Consider the following 23583-nt stretch of genomic DNA (forward strand, 5'->3'; position numbering starts at 1 on the left):
AAAAACCAAAAAAAAAAAAAAAAAAAAAGAAAATACACAGTTCATTCTGGGGACTTTTGGAATGGCTGAGTTAGTTGACTTCATCCATTAGAAACTAAGTACAATGCTAGACTAGGTTGGGGTAGCAAAGGGTACAGAGCTCTCAGAGGACCTTTACTTTGGCGGGGCTGGGGATTGAACTGGGATTCACATATGCTAGGTCTGTTCTACCACTGCATTGTATGCTCAACTCCTGTCTCAGGAATGTTAAGTCCTCTGTCCTTAACATTGGAACTCTTTCATTACAATTAAAGACTCACATGAGTATATAGATAATGTCCCATCTTTTTAAAAAAATTATTTATTTTTATTTATATGAGTATACTGTAGCTGCCCTCAGACACACCAGAAGAATGGATCAGATCCCATTACAGATGGTTGTAAGCCACCATGTGGTTGCTGGGAATTGAACTCATGAACTCAGGACCTTTGGAAGAATAGTCAGTGCTCTTAACCACTGAGCCATCTCTCCAGCCCTAGTATCCCATCTTTAAATTGTCTAATTATCTAGTTGGTCTTTTAATATAAAATTTAGCAGAAAATGTGGTTATCTACTCTTGTGAGTTGTCTCCCTCAATACCATCCTTTGACATTTTAAAAAATTAGTTCCACGTTTTCTGCCTGCATTGTTGACTGATGGCCTGCAGAGGCCAGAAGAGGGTATCTGATCTTCTGAAACTGGAGGTGCCATGTGAGTGTCAGGGAGCAAATGTAGGTCCTCTGCCAGAGCAGGGGTTCTTCCCCACCGAGCCGGCTCTCTAGCCCCTCGTCTTTACAGTTTTTAATCTGAATTCTACATGTAGGCTTCTGGCTAACTGACAGAAGCCATCTAAGAAAGGCTGGAGCTAGTGAGTGAGTTGTCTGGAAATGGCCCATTGTTTTGCATGGCTGTGGTGGGTGTCCTCTGAGATGCAAGGTCATCAGAGACTTCATCTCAGGATTGCTTCTTGCTGCTGATATGCCTTTTCTGTCACTATTACATAGACTAATGATTGCTGGGCATCAACATTTCCTGCAGATCAATATGAAGATGTACTCTCATATAATAATGCTGTTTAGATGAATTAATGATTTCACAATTGTTCATAATGATTTTATAGAACTCTTAGATTAATACAGGTAATCCCAAACCCCTATAGACTGAGGGCACAAATAGAGCGCTGTAAGCCTTTATGTATCACGGGCCAATTGCACTAGGAAAGAATGCAGGCTTGGAACAATTAAATCCAAGGATAAAGCCACAGGTTTGCACTGGGATAAAGCTAGGCCATGTGAAACTGTTGCTTTGAACTTACAGCTTACAGAGTGAACACTGCTTTGAAGTAACTATCCACCCTGTTCTGTAACTCCCCTCTTGTGTAACACTTCATCATGAGGTCTTTTAGAAAGAACTTTGGTTTAAGAAGGTATACAAAGGCCAGAGAGAAGAAATAAAGTGTAACTATTAGGGCTCAGCCCCATCCAACAAATGCATGTATGTAATATGTCTGTCTGTCTGTCTGTCTGTATATACAAACATACATGTGTAGGTATCTGTATGTGTGTGTATGCATGAACATATGAATGTATGTTGAAACAGGTGGTCCAGTCTGGCCAAAGTATGTGTCCATGTGTCTCTGTGTGTCTATGTGTGTGCTTGAATTCTCCGTTTTATTTTTGTTCTTTTCTCTCTGGCTCACAAAGAGTTAACAAACTCCCCTCCTCTAGCCTGGCCAGTGAAGGGCCCTTGAGCTAGAGAGAAACTAAGCCTTTTTTCTAATTGCCCTGCTGCTATCAGCTTGAGTCAATTTACCAGAAGTAAGCAGCTTTTAGCCATGGAATGGCAAGAGAGAGGTAAATTTCCAGAGGCCATCAGCTTCTGACCCCCAGACAGTAAGAGAGTTACAAGGCCAGAGAGCATCAGTCATCGTCCTACCCTATATCCCACTTCAGCACTTCCAGGGCTGGTCCTTGGCAATGAACATTTTCAAGAGGTTTCTCAGCTGAGTCCGTTCAGGTAGCAAAAGATACAAGAACCAGTCACTGGCGCCTCAGTTCATTGTTAGAGATGAATCTGTGCACACAAATTCCCTTCAGGCCATGACTGTGCACTGGCCGTCACCCTTTGCTGTAGAGCCTGGAGAGACTGTTACTTGACTGTTTTCTTAGGTTGAGAGAAGTAGAAGCAGAAAGAGGAAATTGCAAGCTTGATTGTTTCAGAATTGATATAAAGACAAATATAAAATGCCATATATTGAGTGTGGTGGCACACACCCACACACTGTCACCATCCCGTCACTGGGATGGGCAGGAGGCAGGTGAATCTCTGTGAATTTGAGCCTGGTCCACACAGTGAGTTCCAGGCCAGCCAGTGATATATAGTTAGACTCTATCTCAAAAAACAAACAAACAAACAAACAAACAAACAAACCCCAAACAGAGAGAGAGAGAGAGAGAGAGAGAGAGAGAGAGACAGACAGACAGACAGACAGACAGACAGAAAGTCAGGAAGGAAAGGATCCAAGATGGCTTAGCACTGCTCTCGAGGAGGAGCTGATTTTGTTCCGGTTGAGAAGTATACTCCAGGTAGCTCACAGCATCATGTATTCTAGCTCCAGGGGCTCCAGTGCCCTTGTCTGGCCTATTGGGCACTTAACACTCACATGAATATATATGTTCCCCCTGCAACAGAACTTACAGATAAAATGTAAGGGTGTTAACAGTGCCGTCTGCCACCTGGATGGCTTGCCATTCTTAGGACCCACTCTCACTGTAGTTTTTCCTCTGCAGGCTTTCCCAAGGCCCTGGTCCCAGACCTGAGCTAACAACAAAAGAGGCCAGACACAATTTTGATACCAAGGTACAAGCTCATTTGCGATGCTGACATGTTTGCAGTGGAGGTTCAGGGATTTCGCTCAGTGGCTGAGTGCTTGCGTAGCTACTACAAGGGCTAAGTTCAGTCCTCAGCTCTGAGTGGGGGAAATTTACCGTAATGTTATGCTCAAGCACCAAGGCCAAGAGGGGCTCAGTGAGGAAGAGGACAGTGCTCTGAGAACACGGTGTGGGCTTCTGGACAAGGAGACGTACTTGTTAGTTTTATAAACAGCCCTTGCTGGCTTCTGGAGTAACATTGTTCAGGGCTTTGTGGTTCTTGTTGGGTTTTTTAATTTGATGCAAACCTAGACACATCTGAGAAGAGGGAATTCTGAGAAAATGCCTCCATTAGATGGCCTGAAGGCCAGTCTGTGGGGCATTTTCTTGACTGACAATTGACATGGGAGGGCCCAGCCCATTGTGGGTGGTGCCGCCCCTGAGCACCTGAGGTTTATAGGAAAGCAGCTGGGACAAGCTGGAAAGCAGCACTCCTCCACCGTCTTGGCCTCAGTTCCTGCCTCTAGGTTCCTGCCCTGGCTTTCCTGGGAACTGTAAGATGGAATTGAACTTATTTGCCCAAGTTGCTTTTTTTTTTTTTTTTTTTTTTTTAATTTCTTTTTTGGTCTTGATGTTTTATTATAGCAAAACAAATCCTAAAACAGATGGTAAAGAACATTTTTTAATCTTTTGTAAATGAGATCTTACAACAAATAGTTCCTGGTGTGCACTGGGCTAAATAGAGGCTGATAAGAAAATGCCCTTAAGTCACAAGGTCAAAGGAATCCCTGCTGCACTGGGCCAGAGGCAACTGAGAAATATACTTTGACTGTAAATGAAGTTCATAAAATTATGAGGTCCCGGACCTGTGAACAGCTGGAATACAGTAAGAGTAAGCTGGAAACTCACACGTGTTTAGGTCTAAGCTTGGTTCATTGCTATTGTAAGATTGTTATTTGAGATGCCTGTGCAGAACACGTATCCCTCTATAAAGAAAGAGTCTTCATACTGAGTTGACTGAGTTGTGTTGGGCAGCCTGGGTCCGCTGACTGCTCTCAAATTCCAGATCAGGGCTCTCTTAGTTTCCCGTCTTGTATCCTGCCTTAATTTTCCCTTCTAGGCTTTTATCCCTTGATAGTAAGGACTGAATATGGCTGACAACCTGTTTTCTGAAGCTGGCTCACCGCTGAGTAGGGATGTGACCCTGTCTACTCAGGGACTGAAAAAATCTTGATCCTGCTCATCTAGGAGAGCAGCAGTTCTCAAATGACCATTTCACAGGGTTCACATAGCAAACATCCTGCATGTCAGACATTTACATTATGGTTCATAAGAGTAGCAAAATTACAGCTATGAAGTAGCAACAGAAATAATTTTGTGCTTGGGGGTCACCACAACACGAGGAATTGTGGTTGCAGCACTAGAGGGTTGAGAACGTCTGCTCTGGACCCTCATAAAGGCTGTGGCTCTGGTAGGAAGGATGTTCTTATTCAGGACATCAGAGGATGTCATGCCTGGTCCCAAGATGAACACTGAAGGGTAATGGCCTTTTAGTGTGAGGTGCCTGGTTTCCATGAAGGTTTGATAGAAATTATTAAAATGTACATAGAGTTCAATCTACATTTAATTTGGGTGTGTAAATCACAGAGGTCCAAGGATGCATTGCCCAAGTTGTCAGGAACTTGGTGCAGCACAGTTGCACTTAGCACAATCTAATAATGGCACAAGCTTTCTTCTGTACTTCTGTTAGAATCTCAAGGACCTCCTGGATTTGTAATGGGGCAATCCTTTTTATCTTAGGATTTTAAGAAATAGACCCTCTGCATTGTGAAAATAAATATTAACATATAAGCAAACTAATATAAAGTCCGAGAAGAAATCTAGCATCAGAGTAGATTGAAAGGAAACTCCAGTGAAGTTGTAATCACTGCATATGGTCACAGTCTGCGCACCTAAAGGAGAAACATTGAACGGCTTAAACCATAGTGAGGTCATTGCTATGGATGGAGTTAGAGCAGGAGCTGGCTTTGTACTTGAGGTTTTTCTCTTGTTTTTAGAGAGCTTTGTGATCTCATTGTTTTCACTGGTAACTGGCTTTGCCCTTAAGCTGTTCTTGAGGCTCTGGGGTCTCACAGGGGACAGGCTTTATTCTAGAATAAAAGGCTGCACAAACTTCCTGAGTTCTTTCAGCCTGGGGAAAGTAGGTCACTGTGTACCCTTAAGGTGTCTGCTGATATGTATACTCTTGGCATGGACGTGTCTGAGCAAGTGGACACTTGTTTCACACACTGGGCTCTGGCAGAGAGAGACAAGCGGTAGGCTCACCTGAGCTTTTCTTTCCTGATGCCGTGAATGAGAGGGATTGCTAGGTTCTCAGGTAGCAGGAATCATGGATGCCTTACTTTTCTGTGGCCTTCCTGGGGCGGCAGGATCTTGTGCCTCTCTTGAGTCCCTCTGCTATTTGGGTTCAGATCACCTGTAATTTTGGGGTGCCTCATTCCCTCTCTGCTTCTGCATTAGACATGATGACAGCTAATTCTCACAGAGATATCAGATTCATTTCTCTGTATCTTCTTCCCAAAGCTGAGGCTGACATCATTAATTCTGTTAGCTTTTGGGATTTTCCATCAACGTAAGTTTCCATCTACACAAGTGTGTCTGAAAAGGAGTCATGGGTCACTGGTAAAGGCAGGGAATGAAGTGCCCATGTTGAAAAGAAAGCTGGCACTTCCCCCTGCCATGTTAAGTTATTCAAGGACCCTCGGTGGTCTCTTGCAGTCATTGAGAAACAAGAGCTTCCCTGGCTTCAGTCCTCAGGAGCAGGCACCGTTAAAGCAGAAGCCCTTCTTTCCCTTGCTGGATGACACATCCTTCCCCATGGGAACCCCCTCTTGCTGAGGGGCCAAACTGGGAATCTCAGAACTCTAATGCGGGCAGTTAGTTTTTAATTCCTTAGTGTCTAAGGCTGTGACAATCCTTTCTTCCTTGTGGGAATTCTTTGAAGGGGAAGGTTTTTATTTGCCTTGGGAAATGTATTACATGTACACAATACACATATATACATAAACGTGTATTTTAGTTTCATATCTACTCTGTCAGGTTGCTGGACAGCTGAACTAGCTCGCTTTTGCTTCCATTCACTCGATGAATTACATCTGCACAATGACTTTAGCATGTGGGTATTTTTTGGCCAATAAGCTGTTTATCTTGGAGAAAACTGACAGTTGAATCTAGAGTTTTTGTTTTGTTTGTTTGTTTTGGTGTGTATGTATTGTATAGATACCTGTGTGTGTGTGCACATGAGTGAGCTATAACAACAATATTAAACCATAGGAGACAGAAATAATCTTAAAATAGATTGAAGCACACTGCTAGATCATCAAAGGGCCAAAAAGAATGTGGCAAAATTCCTATAGCATTTCAAGGAAGGGGGTGGGGCGGTGCTTACCAGGAGCCACCCTTTCCTTCTAAACTATTGGCTGTCTGTAGATTCTGGGGATGGGAATCTCTGTCGACCTACTGATTGGCATGCTCACTGGGATTGCTTGCTTAAAACTATAGAACAATGAAGTAAATAAAACCCACTTTATTTTAGTGTCATGTATGTTTGTAGAAGAGCTTGTTCTGTATTCTGTACTTCTATGTTGGGACAGACGGAAAAAATCCTGGAAATTTAGACATTTATGATCAGGTTCTCAAAATTCATATTACAAAGTGATTGCATTGTGTTTTCTAGCTCATTCCATTGAGCATGACTGAATCTCTTCAGGTAAATGAACAATTCATGTTTACCTAAGGTTTATCAGTTCTAGAAGTACAGACTCAATTACTGTATGGCAAATGATGGATTTCTGAAATGTTTGGTATTGTAGATTTTGTAGTGCCCACTCTGCAGTGGTTGGAATATGATTCCTTGCATCATTCTCGAGTCTTTGGATGCTAGCAGACCCCTCACCGCTTTGTCACTCTGCCTGCAGCTTCCCTATGCTTCATCTTGCTTGGCTTCAGGGTCCCCATGCTTATGTTACCAAGAGGATAGGATTCTTTTATGTGTTAGAATCGTTTCAAAATTCTTAGATGTGAGCTGGTGAATTGTCAACTGGATTTCCATATGTAGATTTGAAAGTAATACAGTGTGGATTATTCTAGTAATTATGCATCAAAATTTAAAAAATATTCTTAGTGTTAAAGTCATGTGGGTTCAGATGATTTATTTTGAGGTACTGTGTCATAAATAAATAAGTGAGAAACCAAGGAAATGAAATCAATAGGAAAGAAGGCTTGAACAGGATTCCTTGTGTGTTTCAACTCTGATCTTAGGCTAGGAATTGAGATTAGCATTTCCTAAACTTCCCAAGCTGTGCACTCTGTCATCAAATGCACCTTTACACACTGCATGTTACTTTCTAGAATTTTGATTGCCATTTTTTTTTTTTGTCCAAGTGGAATATGGAGGTCCTATTTTTTTTTCCAATTTGTGTTCCTATCTATTAGAAATGTCACTGTTTTGAGGTAATCATAGTTAGCTTTGACTGGCTAGCAAAATTAGTTCTTTTTTTTTTTTTTTTTTTTTTGGATTTTTCGAGATTTTTTTTGTAGCCCTGGCTGTCCTGGAACTCACTCTGTAGACCAGGCTGGCCTTGAACTCAGAAGTCTGCCTGCCTCTGCCTCCCAAGTGCTGGGACTAAAGGCGTGCGCCACCACTGCCTGGCCAGAATTAGTTCTTTACAGCAACAATGAATGTTTTTACTCCATGTTAATTTAAAAAAGGATTAAGGCATAAGAAAAGTATTATTAGCAGAATACTAACCAAGGTAAGATATCACTGAAAGAGAAACTTCTAGATTTTCCTAAAGAGAAACCCATGTAAATTGAAACCATGCAAACACCTTAAACCATCTAACAAGCGACACTTTAAATTCCTCCAGGGTCCCACTGGGAACATGAGTGCCAGGTGCAGGCACCAGGGGCCCTGACACCTGAAATGCAATTAAAAGTAAATGACTATTTTCCATAACCTCTAGAGAGTGTTGGAGCCATCAGAAAACTCTTCACAGTGCATGTCCCTGAAACTTGGCTTCCTTAACTCAGGACATTTGCCACCCCGGGCAGGAGAGACAGGGAGTCTGGAGGTGTGAGCAGGGATGGTAGGTGCTTGGGACCCTTAGGAACCACTGGACTCCTTGGAGCATCTATTGGCCGACTTCTTTGAAAGACAGCCTGTTGAGACGCATGGGCCCCTATGGGTCACTCTGTGGCCCTTCATGGTAGGGGCAGCAGCATCTGGAGGGAGGAGAGACTCTGTTATTTGCCCTGTGCCCCATGCTTGCAGTCACAGGTCCATCATAAGACACCTGTGCCATTGAGAAACATGTAAGTGAGTGAGCGCTTGGATTTTTTCTTTTCTTTTCTAACAGGATGACCTTGTACCATGTTCACCCCCCTTCAAGGAAGACAACAAAAGGATGGAGGAAAACAGAGATGCAGTTGACAAGCTGGGGAGGTACAGCTAGCTGCTTGTACATTCCTTTAGTTAAAACAAGCTGGGGTGGGGTATCATGGGATGGCTACAGTAGCTGAGTCCTATTAAACTGATAAGAAGAAACCCATCCGCAAGCATTAGTAGTTACTGAAAGCCACGCCACCAAAGCATGAGTTAATTGTAACAGCAATTATTCAGAGTGGGAAAAACAACTGCGTATGATGTTTTGTGTTCCCCTTTAAACCTGCCTGATATTTGCAATTTGCTGCCTGGTTTTTGTCATAAGAGCTTAGAGCAGTGAAAAGGGTCTCCAAGAATTCCACTGGTTGTTAGAGACCAGCCCTGAGCTGACTGGGCCCGCTCTGTGTTTCACTTTCCGAGACTCCTCTCACACATGTCCACCTACAAGTTGGCGGTGAAATGATTTGCAATGGTTATGCTTGGAAAATTTTTTTAAAGAATATTGATGCTATGTTATTCATGAATGGCTATTAATTGAGATCATTCAATTATGTCAGATTTTTCTTTACTTTTTCCTCTGAGAAGTGTATTTGTGAGAAGAAAATACTTTGATTGGATATAAAAGTCATAGGTACCATAAAAGAAGGGAAGCTGCATCCTTTCCTATTTGCTGGGCGTGTGACTTGGGACCATTAACAACGTCCACCGTCTTTCCTGACCCGGGGAGGGTGGCACGTGCTTGCAGGAGGCCACAGGGAGCCATTGCTTCCTTCAGCGCTGACTTCCGGCTTATCAGTATCATTCATGCACTTACACTCTGTCATTGTACTTAGTGGATTTGTGCAAATTGCTTTTACTTCTCTGACCTTTGCCTGAGCCCCGGCACATTCCCTCACACTCAGAGTCATGCAGACCTTTCTATTGCAGCATTGGCCCACATCTTCACACCCATGAACTGTGGGTAAGACTTGTCCATTATCATCAATGCAGGAGCATGGCACTGGGGGAGCAAAGAGTTCTACATCTTGCTCCAAAGGAGAAGACTGGCATCCTCAGGCAACTAGGAGGAAGCTCTCTAAGCCCCTTCTCACAGTGATGACAAACTTTCTTTAACAAGGCCACGCCTCCTAATAGGTCCAAGCATTTTCAAACCACCACAAAGGCAAAATCTAACACCCCTTCATCATAAAAGTCCTGGAGAGACTAAAGATACAGGGGACATAACGCAACATAATAAAGACAATTTACAGCAAGCCTACAGCCAACATCAACCTAAATGGAGAAATTCAAAGCATTTCCAGTAAAACAGGAACAAATCAGATCCTTTCTTCATACCTATTCAATATAGTGCTTGAAGTCTTAGCTAGACCAATAAGACAACTGATGGAGACCAAGGGGATAAAATAGGAAATGAAGTTAAAGTATCCTTATTGGTAGGTAATATGACTTTATAGGTAAAAGACCCTAAACATTCCACCAGGAAATTTCTACAGCTAACAAATGCTTTCTATATAATAGGATACAAAATTAGCATACAGACAAAAAAAAAATCAGTAGCCTTTAGGATTTCTATCACTGTGATGAAACACCATGACCAAAAGAGCAAATTAGGGAAAAAAGGGTTTATTTGGCTTACACTTCCATATTGTTGTTCATCTCAAAGGAAGTCAGGGCAGGAACTCAGGCAAGGCTGGAACCTGGAGGCAGGAGCTGGTGCAGAGGCCACAGAGGGGAGGTGCTCTATTCATCATGGATGCTCAGTCTGCTCTCTTATAGAACCCAGGACCACCAGCTCAGGGATGAGACCACCCACAAGGGGCTGAGCCCTCCCACACTGATCACCAACTGAGAAAAGGCCTTACAGCTGGATCTCATGGAGGCATTTTCTCAATTGAGGTTTCTTCCCTTGGAATAAGTTTGGTTTATGTCAAGCTGACACAAGAGTAGGCAGCACAACAAATGACAAATAGACTGAGGAAAAAGATCAGGGAAAAATACCTTTAATAGTAGCCTCAAAAATATCTTGCGGCAACTCTAACCAGACAAGTGAAAGGCTTGTGTAATAAAAATGTAAGACATTGAAGAAAGAAATTGAAGACACCAGAAGATGGAAAGACCTCCCATGTTCATGGATTGGTAAAATTAATATAGTGAAAATGGCCACCCTACCAAAAGCAATTTACAGATTTAATACAATATCCATCAAAATTCCAACACAGTTCTTTACAGAAACTGAAAAAAAAAAAAAACCTAGCTTTATATGAAAACATACACATGTGTGGGCAGACACACACCAGGATAGCTAAAACAGTCTTCTATAATAAAAGAACTGCTGGAGGTGTCACCATCCCAGATGTCAAGTTGTACTACAAAGATATAGTAATAAAAACAGCATGACATTTGCATAAAACAGACATGTTGATCAATGAAATGGAATCTAGGAACCAGATATAAGTCCGCTCACCTGAGTTTTAAGACAGCATCTTCAACAAATGATGCTGGTCAAACTGGATGACTTTATAGAGAATAATGCAGCTAGACACTTAGCACCCTGCAGGAAACTCAAACTAAGGCCTCATGGGCGGGAAAGTGAAAGTTTTCCTGAACTCACTGGCCCAGGAAAAGGCTTCCTGCAGAGCACCAGCACTAAGAACACAGTTAATGCACGGTGGGACCTTATGAGATGGAAAAGCTGCTGGGTGGCAAAGGCCAACAACACCAGGGCAGAGTGGCAGGCTACAGAATGGGAAGAAATCTCTACCAGTTACAGCTTTGATAGAGGGATAAAGAAAACAAACAATCCAGCTAGAAAGTGGGATGCAGAACGAAGCAGAGAGTTCTCGAAACCCAAGTGGCTGAGAAACATTTTTTAAAACATTCAACAGCCATAGTTATCAGGTAAATACAAATTAAAACTATTTTGAGGTTTCATCTGGCATCAGAATGGCTAAGATCAGTAAAATGAATGACAGTTCACGCTGGCAAGGACGTAGGGAAAGGGAAAGACTTATTGCTGGTAGGAGTGCAAACACAGACAACCACTATGACACTCAGTGTGGCAGTTCCTCGGGAAGCTGAGAATAATCTGCCTCAAGGTGCAGACCCACCGCCCTTGGGCATCTACCCAGAGGACTCAGCGTCCTGCTCCCCAGATACTTGTTTAGCCATGGTCATCGCTGCTATATTCACAATAGCTGGGAAGTGGAAACAACCTCAATATTCTGTAACCAGCAATGGACAATGGAAATGTGGACACACACAGTATGGAATATTATTTAGCTGTAAAGAAAAAGGAAATCACCAGCTTGTCAGGTTAATGGACGGCACTAGGAAAGATCACATTGAGTGACATAATCTAGCTTTAAAAAGATAAATGTCACATGCTCTCTCTCATTGGAGGCTCCTGGCCCCAAATCTTCAGATATGAGTGCGTAGCCTGTAGCTAAAAGACAATCGTTGCCAGGAAGAGGGTTTGGGGAAGAGTGGGAATAGCAGGATTCAAGTGATCTGATAGGGGAAATGGGAATGAAAGGCTCTTTGGAGGGGAAGGTGATACATACAGAGAGAGGGGAGAGGTAAATTAACAGTAAAGATGTCTGCGAAGTCTCAGGGAGCCATACTATGAACCATTTGCCTAAAAACCCACCATACACTCAATTCATTGTATAAATATGCATATGTAGTTTCAATGAACTTTCTCATCTCGGCTCATGATATACCCTCTAAGAGCCAAAGACCACCTACAGAAAACCCCAATAGCAGACATGAGAACCCTCCTTTGAGTTGTTGGCCAGGTCTGTCCCAAGAAATTACCAAAACATATTCTATTGCTGTTGCCCTTGGTTGATTCCCCAGGGGTAAAAGGTAAGTCTCTATCACTGAAAATACCATGCACTTCAGAATCAGAACCCAGAGACCCCTGAGTGAGGACTGATCTGAAAGCTCTTCCCTGAGCCTTTACAGAACCAGAAGCCACCATGCAAGCTTCCCAAAGAGGGAGAAAGCCACCAGTCCTACCCAGCTCTGCTGCCAGCAAATCATCAGTTACCAGCACGGCACGACGACCTTAGTGAAGCAATAGTTGCTCTGCCTGGACTTAGTCTCTGATTAGACTTAAGAGTCACTCAACCAGAGGGAAACCATGCCTAGGACTGGAAACCTAGCGCAATACTTAGTGCTAGGGAAGTCATAGATCATGGAAGAGAATCTACAACCACTATCTTACTAAACCAGCACAATCCCTAACAACAATCTAGAAACATTTGTCCTTATGCCAACAGATAAATGTAGTCTTCACCCTTCATTAAGAAAATGTCCTCTTGCAACAGATGGAGATAACTACAGAAAAGCACAACCAATCAAAATGGCAGGGTTGTAGAGCTCAGTCCTTAAGGATGCATCTATAAAACAAGCCCCACACCTAAGGCTCTGAAAACACTGGGGAAGGGGAAGTTGAAAGGCTGTAAGAGCCAGAGGACCAGGGAGTTTGCTTTAATATTGTATCTCCTAGTAAGGTCAGACTCCACATCCATAAAGTCCATAAAGTCCACCAAATGCGAGTGACTGCCCAAATACGAGTTGACTAAGAACAAAGCAATGGGTGTGCCAGAGTGGATAGAGGGAACAAAGCAATGGGTGTGCCAGAGTGGATGGAGAAAAACCCATGAGGCTTCAAACACAAGGAGCTGCAGGCAACTGAGGGAAGCTGAGTGAGAAAGGTAGCCTTTCCCAGGGAGGGGAGGACGCCAGGACAAATGTCCAGGGCCAAACGGCCTGCCATGAAAGCATGTGTACAAGTAACATTAGCATTAGGATGGATCAGGCTAAATGTAGGAACATGCATGTGTGTGTGTGTGTGTGCATGACTGTGTATGCATGTGTGTGTGTGCATATGTGTGTGCATGCATGCATTGTGTGGTGATAATAAAACAAGAGGCCATAAATTTGAAGAGGAATGGGGAGAGTATATGGAAAAGTTTGGAGAGAGTAAAGGGAGAAATGTTGCAATTATAATCTCAGAAAGAAAGAAAGAGAGAGAGAGAGAGAGAGAGAAGAAGGAGAAGAAGAAGAAGAAGAAGAAGAAGAAGAAGAAGAAGAAGAAGAAGAAGAAGAAGAAGAAAAGAAAGAAAAGAAAGAAAGAAAGAAAGAAAGAAAAAGAAAGAAAGAAAGAAAGAAAGTGTGAGCTCTAAGCTGCTGCTGCTACCATGAACTCCATCATCCAAGTCCAGCCATCATGAACGCTAACCCTCTGAATCCATAAATCCCACTAGACACTTTTTTTTTTTAATGAGTTGCCATTTGTCATGGTGTTTATCACAGCAACAGAAAAGTAAGACCAGGAACTGGTCCAGTCTGAGCAGCTATCTAGGTCTCCCAGATGTAGCCACATACAGCACACAGATTCATTGTTCTCCACAACCCCAAACTTTATGTGGAATCTGAAAGAACCTAGTGGGGAAACTCCCACTCAATTCCCGATTAGGCGTGCACCCAAGAATCACGAACAGATGACCATCTTGATGTAAAAACATGAGGTAGTTTAATGACAGAGCTCTGGGCCGACAGGTATCTCCCACAGGAGACAGAGGTGTCGACCGTTTAATGGCAGAGCTCTGGGTTGAAACGTATCTCACGCAGGAGATAGTGGATTCGACCCTGAGGCTTGAAAGCTAGGGGTTTTTATAGAAAAGGGGTGGAGCTGTGGGAGGAATTGGTGCGGTTTCACATGATTGGTCCATTTAAACATTAGCAGCCTGTTAACATTTAACTTAGGTCAGAAGGGTGGGAGATAGGGTGGTGCCGGGCCAGTTGGGCATGTCATTCTCTTTATCTTTATGGCTAAGCAGCCTCAGGAATGTCTTAACAATGGGCCTGCCCGGGCATGTCCTGGTATGTTCTGCTATGTTCTCAGCCCCAGGTTTCAAAGCTCACAAACAACTCTTTGGGCTATTTGACATAAATTACATGAATCACAGGTCTCAAGTTTTATTTCCTTTCAGAATCCACATTAGCCTGTGCACCCGTGGTGACAGTCAGGGATTCCCTTGCTTTTCCATTGTAAACTTGAGGGGTTTGGATAACTCAGGAGGAAGTTTCCTTTCTTCTGTGAAGTCTCAGTGGTGGGATGCCTCACTGTGTTCATCTCCAAGGTCCCTCAAATGATCGGTTGTAGATGGTAACGCATCTCTTCCAGGGAACCTGTCGCTCTTCCCCAGTTGTCATGAGATTAAATATCATTCTGTGGGTGATACACTGTGCGTTCATATGTGTGTATCAAGAATTTGATCAGAGGCCTGATATGGCAGTACATGCCTGTAATCCCAGCACTCAGAAGGCAAAGGTAGGCAGGTCTCTGGGCTCCAGGGCACCAGACTAAAAAGTGAGACTCTTTCTCAAAATAACAGACCAGTCAATAGACAAGCAATGTGGCTCAGTATGGAGGAACAGTGGCCATCCCTCCAGCTCCTGTCTTTGCTTTTACTATTTTTCCATGCATAGTTGTGATCCATTAGTGTTAGAATCACTGCCAATCATGTTAAGGTAATGAGAATTTATAGTTACAAATAATTATCTTAACGCTTCTGAATTATGCATCACAAAAATAAAACAGGTAATCTAATTTAGAGATTTCTGGTAAGTGCAGACATTGGCTTTTGTTTTGCTTTGTATTAGATTTATTTACTTATTTTATGTATATGAGTACACTGTAGCTGTCTTCAGACACACGGGAAGAGGCCATCAGATCCCATTACAGATGGTTGTGAGCCACCATGTGGTTGCTGGAATTTGAACTCAGGATCTCTGGAAGAGCAGTCAGTGCTCTTAACTGCTGAGCCATGTCTCCAGCCCCAGTGTTTGTTGTCTGAACCTGTGATCTGCTTTTTGGGATCCTAAAGCAGGTTAGTCTTAGAGCAAAGCACGCTGTTTCTTTATTATTTCTCTGCTTGTGCTTTTTAACACCTCAGGTCTTGAATGGTCCATGGTAAAGCAAGCCAACAAAATGCTTATCTCTTAGAAGAACTTACACAGCAGAAGAGAACCGTGTTTGTTTGGAGGACAGTCCTGGCGCTTCCTATGACGTCACACTGGTCCCGTCTGTCCGGGCTTTATTACCTGTGTGTGACTCATGACCATGTTTACATGTTATTCTTGGATTGAAATCTTAGGAAGGAACTCGGGTTGCTTCACCTCATAATAGTCATTTTCATAATTTATAAAATAAGCCTTCAATTGTTTAATGTCATTGTTTGATACTTTCCATAAAACTACTAAAATATTAATTAGTAATTTTGTTTATCACTTTTTACACATTGTAAAAGCCAAACTGCTTCAAAACACAAAGGAAAGGAACTTGAAATGTGTGCAGATGGCAATTCAGGTAAGCCCTCTGATTAACTCAAGTCCACCTGGCATTGATCACGTGGGAGCAAGAAAGACTGATCAGGGCCAGGCGTGGTGGTGCACGCCTTTAATCCCAGCACTCGGGAGGCAGAGGCAGGCGGATTTCTGAGTTCGAGGCCAGCCTGGTCTACAGAGTGAGNGACCTACAATAAAGATCCACTTTCTTTTACTGGATTTAAAGCAGAGGTTCTCAACCTGTGGTTCATGGCCCCTTTAGAAGTCAAATGACGAGCCGGGCGTTGGTGGTGCACGCCTTTAATCCCAGCACTCGGGAGGCAGAGGCAGGCGGATTTCTGAGTTCGAGGCCAGCCTGGTCTACAGAGTGAGTTTCAGGACAACCAAGGCTACACAGAGAAACCCTAATTAAAAAAAAAAAAAGTCTTTCGTTTTTAAGACTGATCAGGAAAGCAACATTTATGACATCAGTGTACAGATTAAGTTTGTATTTGTGTGCAGGAGTGTGTATGTGTGTGTGTGCCTGTGTCTATGTTTGTATGTTACGCTATTGTTGATCTGAGTCTGTAACCTTCCTTTTATAAGTATATTTTCTGTTCTGGAAAATACTAGAGTCCAACCATTTGTTTTCTCTAAGTAGAATGAGGGGGACGGGTGGGGGAGAAGGTCTCTGATTATAGAGACCTCATTTGTCCTTGTTTCATTTCCTGTTGCCGTGATTAAAAATACCCTGGGGAAAGCTCCTTAGAAGAGAAAGGCATTATCTTAGTTTATAAGTCCAGAGTTGGCAGCAGCCAGAGCTTGAGGTAACTGGTTACATTAAGTCTGTGGTGAGAAGAAGAGAGGAGAAGATGCACGCATGCTTGTGTTTAGCTTCTGTCTCCACTGTTACAGAGGTCAGGATCTGTTGCACAGGGAATTGTGCCACCCACAGTGGTAGCGTCTTCTCACCTTAGTCAACAAAGCAAAGGTAATCTCCACAGATTGGCCATAAGGGCAACATAATCTAGACAAGCCCTCACTGAGATACCCTGCCTAGGTGATTCTAGACTGCGTCAAGTTGACAATTAAAAGCCACCATCACTCAATTATTGCCACATTCTGGTATTTTTTTAATTTAAACTTAATTTAATTTAAGGTGTTTGGGTGCCTTGTCCATGCCTGTGCACCATGTGCATATCATGTGCCCTTAGAGCATAGAAGAGGGCATCAGATTCCCTGGAACTGGAGTTACAGATGGCTGTAAGCTGTGATGTGGGTTCTGGGGACTGAACTGAGGTCCTCTGGAGAAGCAGTCGATGCTCTCAACTGCTGAGCTATCCTTCCAACTCCAATAATTTTATTTTTACATTTTTTTCCTATATGATACCAACTTTCTTATATCCTTTAAGGCACCTGTTTGTTGGTTCTCATTAAGAGTGAATAAACAAATAAAGGAGTGTTCTTTTTGTGAGATATTTCCTTTTGGAAGCAATGGAAGTGGCTATTAGCGTCTTCCCAGGACAGCCACAGGGAGAGAGACTCGAGAGAGCCTCCCACCTTGCTGCGCAGTGCCTACAGACTGATCTTACACAGCACAGTTTTGAATGAAATCCTAGAGAAGTTGTGTTTGTAATAACAAAATAAGAACAATTGTCCCTAGTGTCATCGGTCCAGAAAGCTGCAGAGCCATTCGACACAGCCAGTTTCAGCACTGCCCTTGCTGGCAGCACAGTTGGCTGTCAGTCTGGCAGGCTTCCATCGTGACTGTGAGGCATTTAACTGTCGTAGATGACTTTTCGTGACACTTCTTTTCCCCACCTTCTATTTGAAATACTTAAGAAGTTCAATTAAGAGCTCCTAATGCAGTGGCCACTGTCACTGGCCTCGTTGGTCTTCCTGGTAGAACACTCACCAGCTACAGCTCTAAGGAGAATCGTGCTACAAAGGATGCCCTGGCCATGCCATGTAAAGATTACACTTCCTGTTTTCTTCATTTTCTGGTCATTTTTGTTGATTTAAAATGTAGTCTTTCTTTATCTTTAGAAGTAGATGCATGTCCTGAATGCTACTCTAAAACAAGGTAAGATTTGATTAATTTAATTGTTTAAGGCAGTCTTTAGTGAGTGCAGAGAAAAGAAACTAGTTTTCGCTGTGTGTTCCCTGGGCTAGATTCAGTGTGATGTACATATAACAGTTGCCATCTCAGAGCCATCACAGAAGGTATACAAAGTGTTCTGGTGAAATGTACTTGTCCTGCTAGGTGGTGAAGGCACTCGGGAGGCAGAGGCAGGCGGATCTGTGAATCTGAGGCCAGCCTGATTTACAGAGTGAGTTCTAGGACAATCAGGGCTATACAGAGAAACTCTGTCTCACACATCAACAACAACAACAAAAAAAAACAAACAAACCAAAAAGAACTAACCAACCAAAAAACAATCAATACCACAAACAAGGAAAGAACATACTTGTCCTCCATAATTGGTCACTATCTTCTGAAGGCAGATTAACTTGCTCACGATTCTGACATTGATATGTATCTGACCTACAATTTGACCATCTTCCTGCATAACTCTATGACACTGTCTCTTCTTCCTCTGCATAGATTAAAAGAGCCAAAATGCAGGTCACCAATGCAGAAAGTCAAATTTAGATTCTGTGTTGAGTTTTTTTTCTTCCTTGCATCAACATAATCTAATAATTTGTTGTTACACTGTACTGGTAACCATTGGCTTGTTTTTAGTAGTTAAGGGTTTTAAGGAAGCTCTCACTAACGTTGGCCATAGCACATAGCATTGATAAATAATTATTCTACTAGAAGTGAAGAACATTTACATGTTGTGTAAATAATACTCAAAAATCTCACTAAGAGATAATTTCATTGACTTTCTACTTACCAACATGAACTCCCATATCAGTCTTTCTTCTAGTCTATTTTCCTTTCCAATGAACATACTGCTTTTATGAATGATTATTCCTCCGGCTTCTCTTTCATTATTTTTTATATCTCAGTGCTAAATGTTCCTTTGCATGTTCAGTTTCATGACTTTAGGGAATGCTAGGTACTAATCAAGCTACCTGTGGGTACCTGAACCTGCGTTTAGAATCAACCTCACCCCCGAAACTTGGCTGCTCTGTCAGAGAGCTTGGGGCTAAAAGACTCTGAAATGGCTTCTTCCTTCCTCTCTCTCTCTCTCTCTGTCTCTCTCTCTCTGTCTCTCTCTCTCTCTCTCTCTTTCCTTCCTTCTTTCTTTCTTTTCTTTTCTTTTTTTGGTTTTTAAAGACAGAGTTTCTCTGTGTAGCCCTGGCTGTCTTGGAACTCACTTTGTAGACCAGGCTAGCCTTGAACTCAGAAATCCACCTGCTTCTGCCTCCCAAGTGCTGGGATTAAAGGCGTGTGCCACCATGCCCAAGCAGCAGCAATGAATGACTGTTAAGTTTATGGCTGGTAGGGCTGTCCCCTAGATTAGTAATATGGTGGGTGAATATAGAAACACCCAGTGGAGAGGGTAAAGATGGGAATAGTGCAACTTACTCCAGGCTATCACAACAGCATCAACAGACAGGGTCTGTGCAGGGACAACTTGTGTGTGGTGCTCACAGATTTAGAAAAGGGCTGAGCACTTTGAGGATTGTAGCATATGTGATAAAGGTCATTTGAAATCCTTAGCACAGAATCTAGAAGAGCATATAGAGTAAAGAATTCAGAGGGGAGATGGAGGCCGGCGGGGGGGACTTGGAGGAGAGGGGGGAGGAGAAACTTCGATAAGGATGTAACATGTAAGAGAAGAATAAATGAAAATTTTAAAAAAGAAATAAGTTCTGGACAAAATTCAAGACTTCTGTTAAACAGGGCTAAAATAACTTGAGCTAGTTAAAGCATCTGTACTGGTAGCAGATCTCTCATCCACTCCAGGGATAATTCATACCCAGTCAGCTAGGACAGGGCAAGTTGAATCTGTGGCCTAGAGAAGTCCTGCCAGGCCAAGCTCAGGCCAGGGTGCTGACTCCACACAGGGTGTTTGCCAGGCTCGAGAAATAGGACTGTAATGTTAACGGTTTGAGTCGATCCACTCTTCCCTCAGGAATGCATGCTTTCACAGGGTTGAGGTGTATAGTCAGAGAAAGTGTGGATTAAGTGCATTAGTGAGCGGCTCCGAGTCACCAGTCATGCGTTGGTGTCTCATTGAGGAAAGAAGTGAAAACATTTCCCTGTGGAGTCATTGAATCACGAACGAGTCCAGTGATAGGAATATGAATAATATTCTCATTACTGAATTCTCTACTTCATGGGCCTGAGTGTTTCACCCTGTGTGGATCTCTTGACACAGTACTCTTGACAAAGGTTTTTTTTTTTTTTTCTTTCCTGTCTTTATTGAGCCGCACAGAAAGCATCACATGGGGGTGACATGGACATTTTATAGAAATCTTTGACAGTGTTACAGAGATAGAGTCATTGACACCAACCGACCCAGATGACAAACAGTACTACAAACATCACAGTCTATCAGCCAGTATCCAAACGCTGTGTTTAACATTTATGGTCAATGTTTACTCTCGAAGATTGCACTCAACTTCTTATCTGCTGCTTTCAGCAAATGATGCGCATGTACCATCCGGGCCCGGCAGGGGAGCGTCTATAACTTGAGACTCTAGCCCTGCATCAGCATAGGTTGTAAAAGTGGATTACTTGGGAAATCTAAGCCAAGGAACGATGATGGTCCCACGGTTCTCTTAAAATCAGGTTACACAAATAGGCTGAGTGAGGACATAGCAGGATTGTACTCTTAAGTGACCAAAAGGTACAGTATTAACTCTCGTTGTGAGGTACAGCAAATCAAGTCTTTGAGAATGTGAGAGATATTTTTATCATGCTACATTGTCACAGGAGAATATGATTAAACCCTGAATAAGGGGGATTGGGGAGTGGAGTGTGTAGGAGGGAAGATATTCCTGGAGAATTCGATGCTCTACCACCAGGGCCCCCACGTTCTCTCCCTGGGGTGTGGAGGAGCCTATGAGGGATTTTTATTGTTTGTGAAGATCTTAAAATCCAGGTTATTTGAAAAAAATTGTATTTTTTAAATAATTTTTAATGTTTTAATTTCTCTGAAGAGAATATGGTAACGATATAGACATGTGATTTTTAACTGCTGTCCTCCACTTCTGGGGAGACTCTATGCTGATTTAAGGCAACACAATACCCTGGCATCTTTCAGTCTATGGCTTGCACTATGAAGGATCAAGATGTCCAATTCTGAATGAATTGCAGTTGTTAACCAGGGGGAGACATCGAAGAGTGAACACTAACTATTTGAGCCTTTTTTTTTTTTTTTTTTTTTTCAGTTCAGGCAGCAAAACTATGTGTAAGCCAATAGCTGGGTTTTCATTTCAGCCTTCAATGGAGGAAATTTGTAAAGACACATTTTTTGAGATGTCAATCATATGGAGTACCATTCTTTGTCATGGATATATGAATGATCCACCTCTAAGCAATGGTTAGAGAACTAAGAAAGACAGGAGTAGCGATTGCTTGTTTCTTAGTTTGTTTGTTTTAACAGAGATCAACTTTAAATAGCTCATAAAGAAATGGCACAGATAACTGATAACCAAATCTCCCCTCCTCTTGTTTATTTTTATTCTTAAGCTTTGCCCACAGACCTAATAACTCTGAGCCCATAGAAGTAGAAGACGAACCTAGCTTGAATACCAAGGTAAGATGCCCCTCTATGAAATTCATTTTCTATTTCTGAATTGTTTTAACTATATATTCTTACACCCAGCAATGGTCTGCTATCATTGTATGTGAAAGCCAGCAGAGAGAAATGTTTATATAATTATGACTAGCTGGGTCTCTTGTTGCTTTGTTTTACTTTGAGTCGTGACAGAGGCAGTGGCTACTCTGTGCAGTGAGACTTGAATCGGGTGTGAAAAATGGAAAGAGAGTCTCGAGGAGTGGTTTTTATAATAGAGCAATCTGAAATTTGAGCCAGGAACTTTTGGATAAACATGCATTATTGTGGTTTAATTTTTCTTTTAACTGGGGGCTGAAGAGCCGGCTCAGTGTTACGAGCACTTGTTCTTGCAGAGCACCCAGGTTCAGGCTTCAGCATCGACATTGTGACTCCCAACCACCTGTAACTCCAGTACTCCCGGATCCAAGGACTTCTTCTGACCTCCACAGGCATCATGCATGCACGGGGTGCACATGCGTACACGCAGGCACACACTCATATGCACAAAATAAAATAATGGAAAAAAGATTTTAAAAAATAGTTTACTTGTGTGACTTTCATTATATTCATGTTTCAAAGTGGTAAGGAAACTGAAATTTTATGTCACAGCTGATGCTGCCTTTGGTTTCAAAACTGTCCGCCAATGGTGGTTCTATAGGGCTTCTAACAGTGGGAGCAGGTGCATCTCTGGCTCTTTTGCCTGCTCTTGGAACTCTTCTACTCCTATTGGGTGGCCTTGTCCAGCCTCACCATAAGGTTTTTCCTCAGTCTTACTGTAGCTTGTTTTGTTGTGCTTGGCTGTTGTCTCTTGGAAGCCTGCTCTTCTCTGAGGGAAGTGGAGGGGGAGTGGATCTCAGAGAGAGGAGAGGCGGGGCACTGGGGGGAGTGGAGGGGAGGGAACTGTGGCCAGGATGTATTGTATGAAGAAGAACCTATTTTCAATTTAAAAAATAATAAAAAAAATCGGTACAACCAAATAATACATTTTCCCCAAATAGTTACAAGCATGTACAAGTAGAAATTCAATAACCACAGTGTAAAAAATTAATTTCTGAAGTTTTGTGCTTAAGTTTTAATATCAGCTCACATTCAGTTTCATATTCTAATGGTTTAGATTTTAGAAGGCCTTTACTTACTCATTTAGATTCTCACCTTAAGTCTACACAGTATGAGCTAGCAGAGGGCCAGAAACCTGTGGGCAGGGTACCTTTAACTCCTAGATGAGAGTTCCACACTAAAACAGAATTTTAAGATATTTCAGTGAGAAGAAACAAACAGAAAAACACGAGTAATTAACAATACTGAGCACTTTGAATGTGCCCTAAATTCATTCTCCTCCCTGGAGTTTAGGTTGTGTTCTCTGGGGTGGTTGGCTCAAAGGGGCTATGTCACAAGGGAGTATGGAGAAAGGGCCATGAGAGCTAAGACTCAGAGCATCGTCTGAGTCTTTGGACTCTGGCCCTCGTCTGGGGGCTTCGACAGGCAGTTCTCATGCATTGCAGCGCTTGTGTTTTGACCACATGTGTGCTTTCACGTTGCACACGACTGTGCCCTTCATTTCTCCCAATTAAAAGACAAAGCAAGACTTCTTTTCCCAACTTGTCTTTCTCTGTGTTAGAGATGGTTCCGTTTCTTTCTGGAGACGACATGCTCTTATTTTGGTGTCTGTCACCCTGGCACTGCATGTTTGTCAGAAGTCATCCTCCACCCTTACTCGTGGGAAGGTTCTTAATCCGTGTTACAAAACCAAGAAAATCGATCACAAGACAGTGCGTTATTTAAGATGTAGAGCAGATGTTCTCTGTAGCAGTTCTGAGTTCTTTTTTTTTTTACATCCATGTGAGTGTGAAAAGGAAGCATGGAGAGAAACAGCTAGTGGGCAAATTCATCTCTGGCTGGTTTCTAGGAGCTGGGACCTGTTACTCAAAAATAAGGACACACACACATTGCCACAGAATCTACAGAACTCTTTGCAGCAGGATTCCCTGCTGATGAGTCCCTCCAGTGAAGCCATTTTGTATGACTCCGGGAAATATTTGTTGACCTTAACATACTTTTGCCTTTTAAACTGTAAAATGCCATTTGAATCCAGGGCTAAGTGCATGTAATTTGGGGCTTGAACGATCTCCTGGCCTGTAGCTGGAGAACTCACGCCTCTTGGTGATTCCCTCCCAACCCCCA

At 42.6% G+C, this 23583-nt stretch overlaps 1 protein-coding gene across 2 annotated transcripts in view; it reads left to right on the forward strand.

Annotated features, from left to right (window-relative positions):
* Positions 1-23583, forward strand: part of LOC110305029 (ankyrin repeat domain-containing protein 26-like) — a 123451-nt gene that overhangs the window by 6727 nt on the left and 93141 nt on the right. For both annotated transcript variants that reach the window (XM_021176772.1, XM_021176771.1), the window contains exons 6-10: positions 2809-2878; positions 8307-8392; positions 15652-15710; positions 17714-17750; positions 21315-21381. In XM_021176772.1, coding sequence (XP_021032431.1) covers positions 2809-2878; positions 8307-8392; positions 15652-15710; positions 17714-17750; positions 21315-21381 — 319 coding nt within the window. The remainder of the gene's footprint in view (positions 1-2808; positions 2879-8306; positions 8393-15651; positions 15711-17713; positions 17751-21314; positions 21382-23583) is intronic.

The sequence above is a fragment of the Mus caroli genome, chromosome 11, assembly GCF_900094665.2.
Source record: "Mus caroli chromosome 11, CAROLI_EIJ_v1.1, whole genome shotgun sequence".
NCBI lineage: Eukaryota > Metazoa > Chordata > Mammalia > Rodentia > Muridae > Mus > Mus caroli.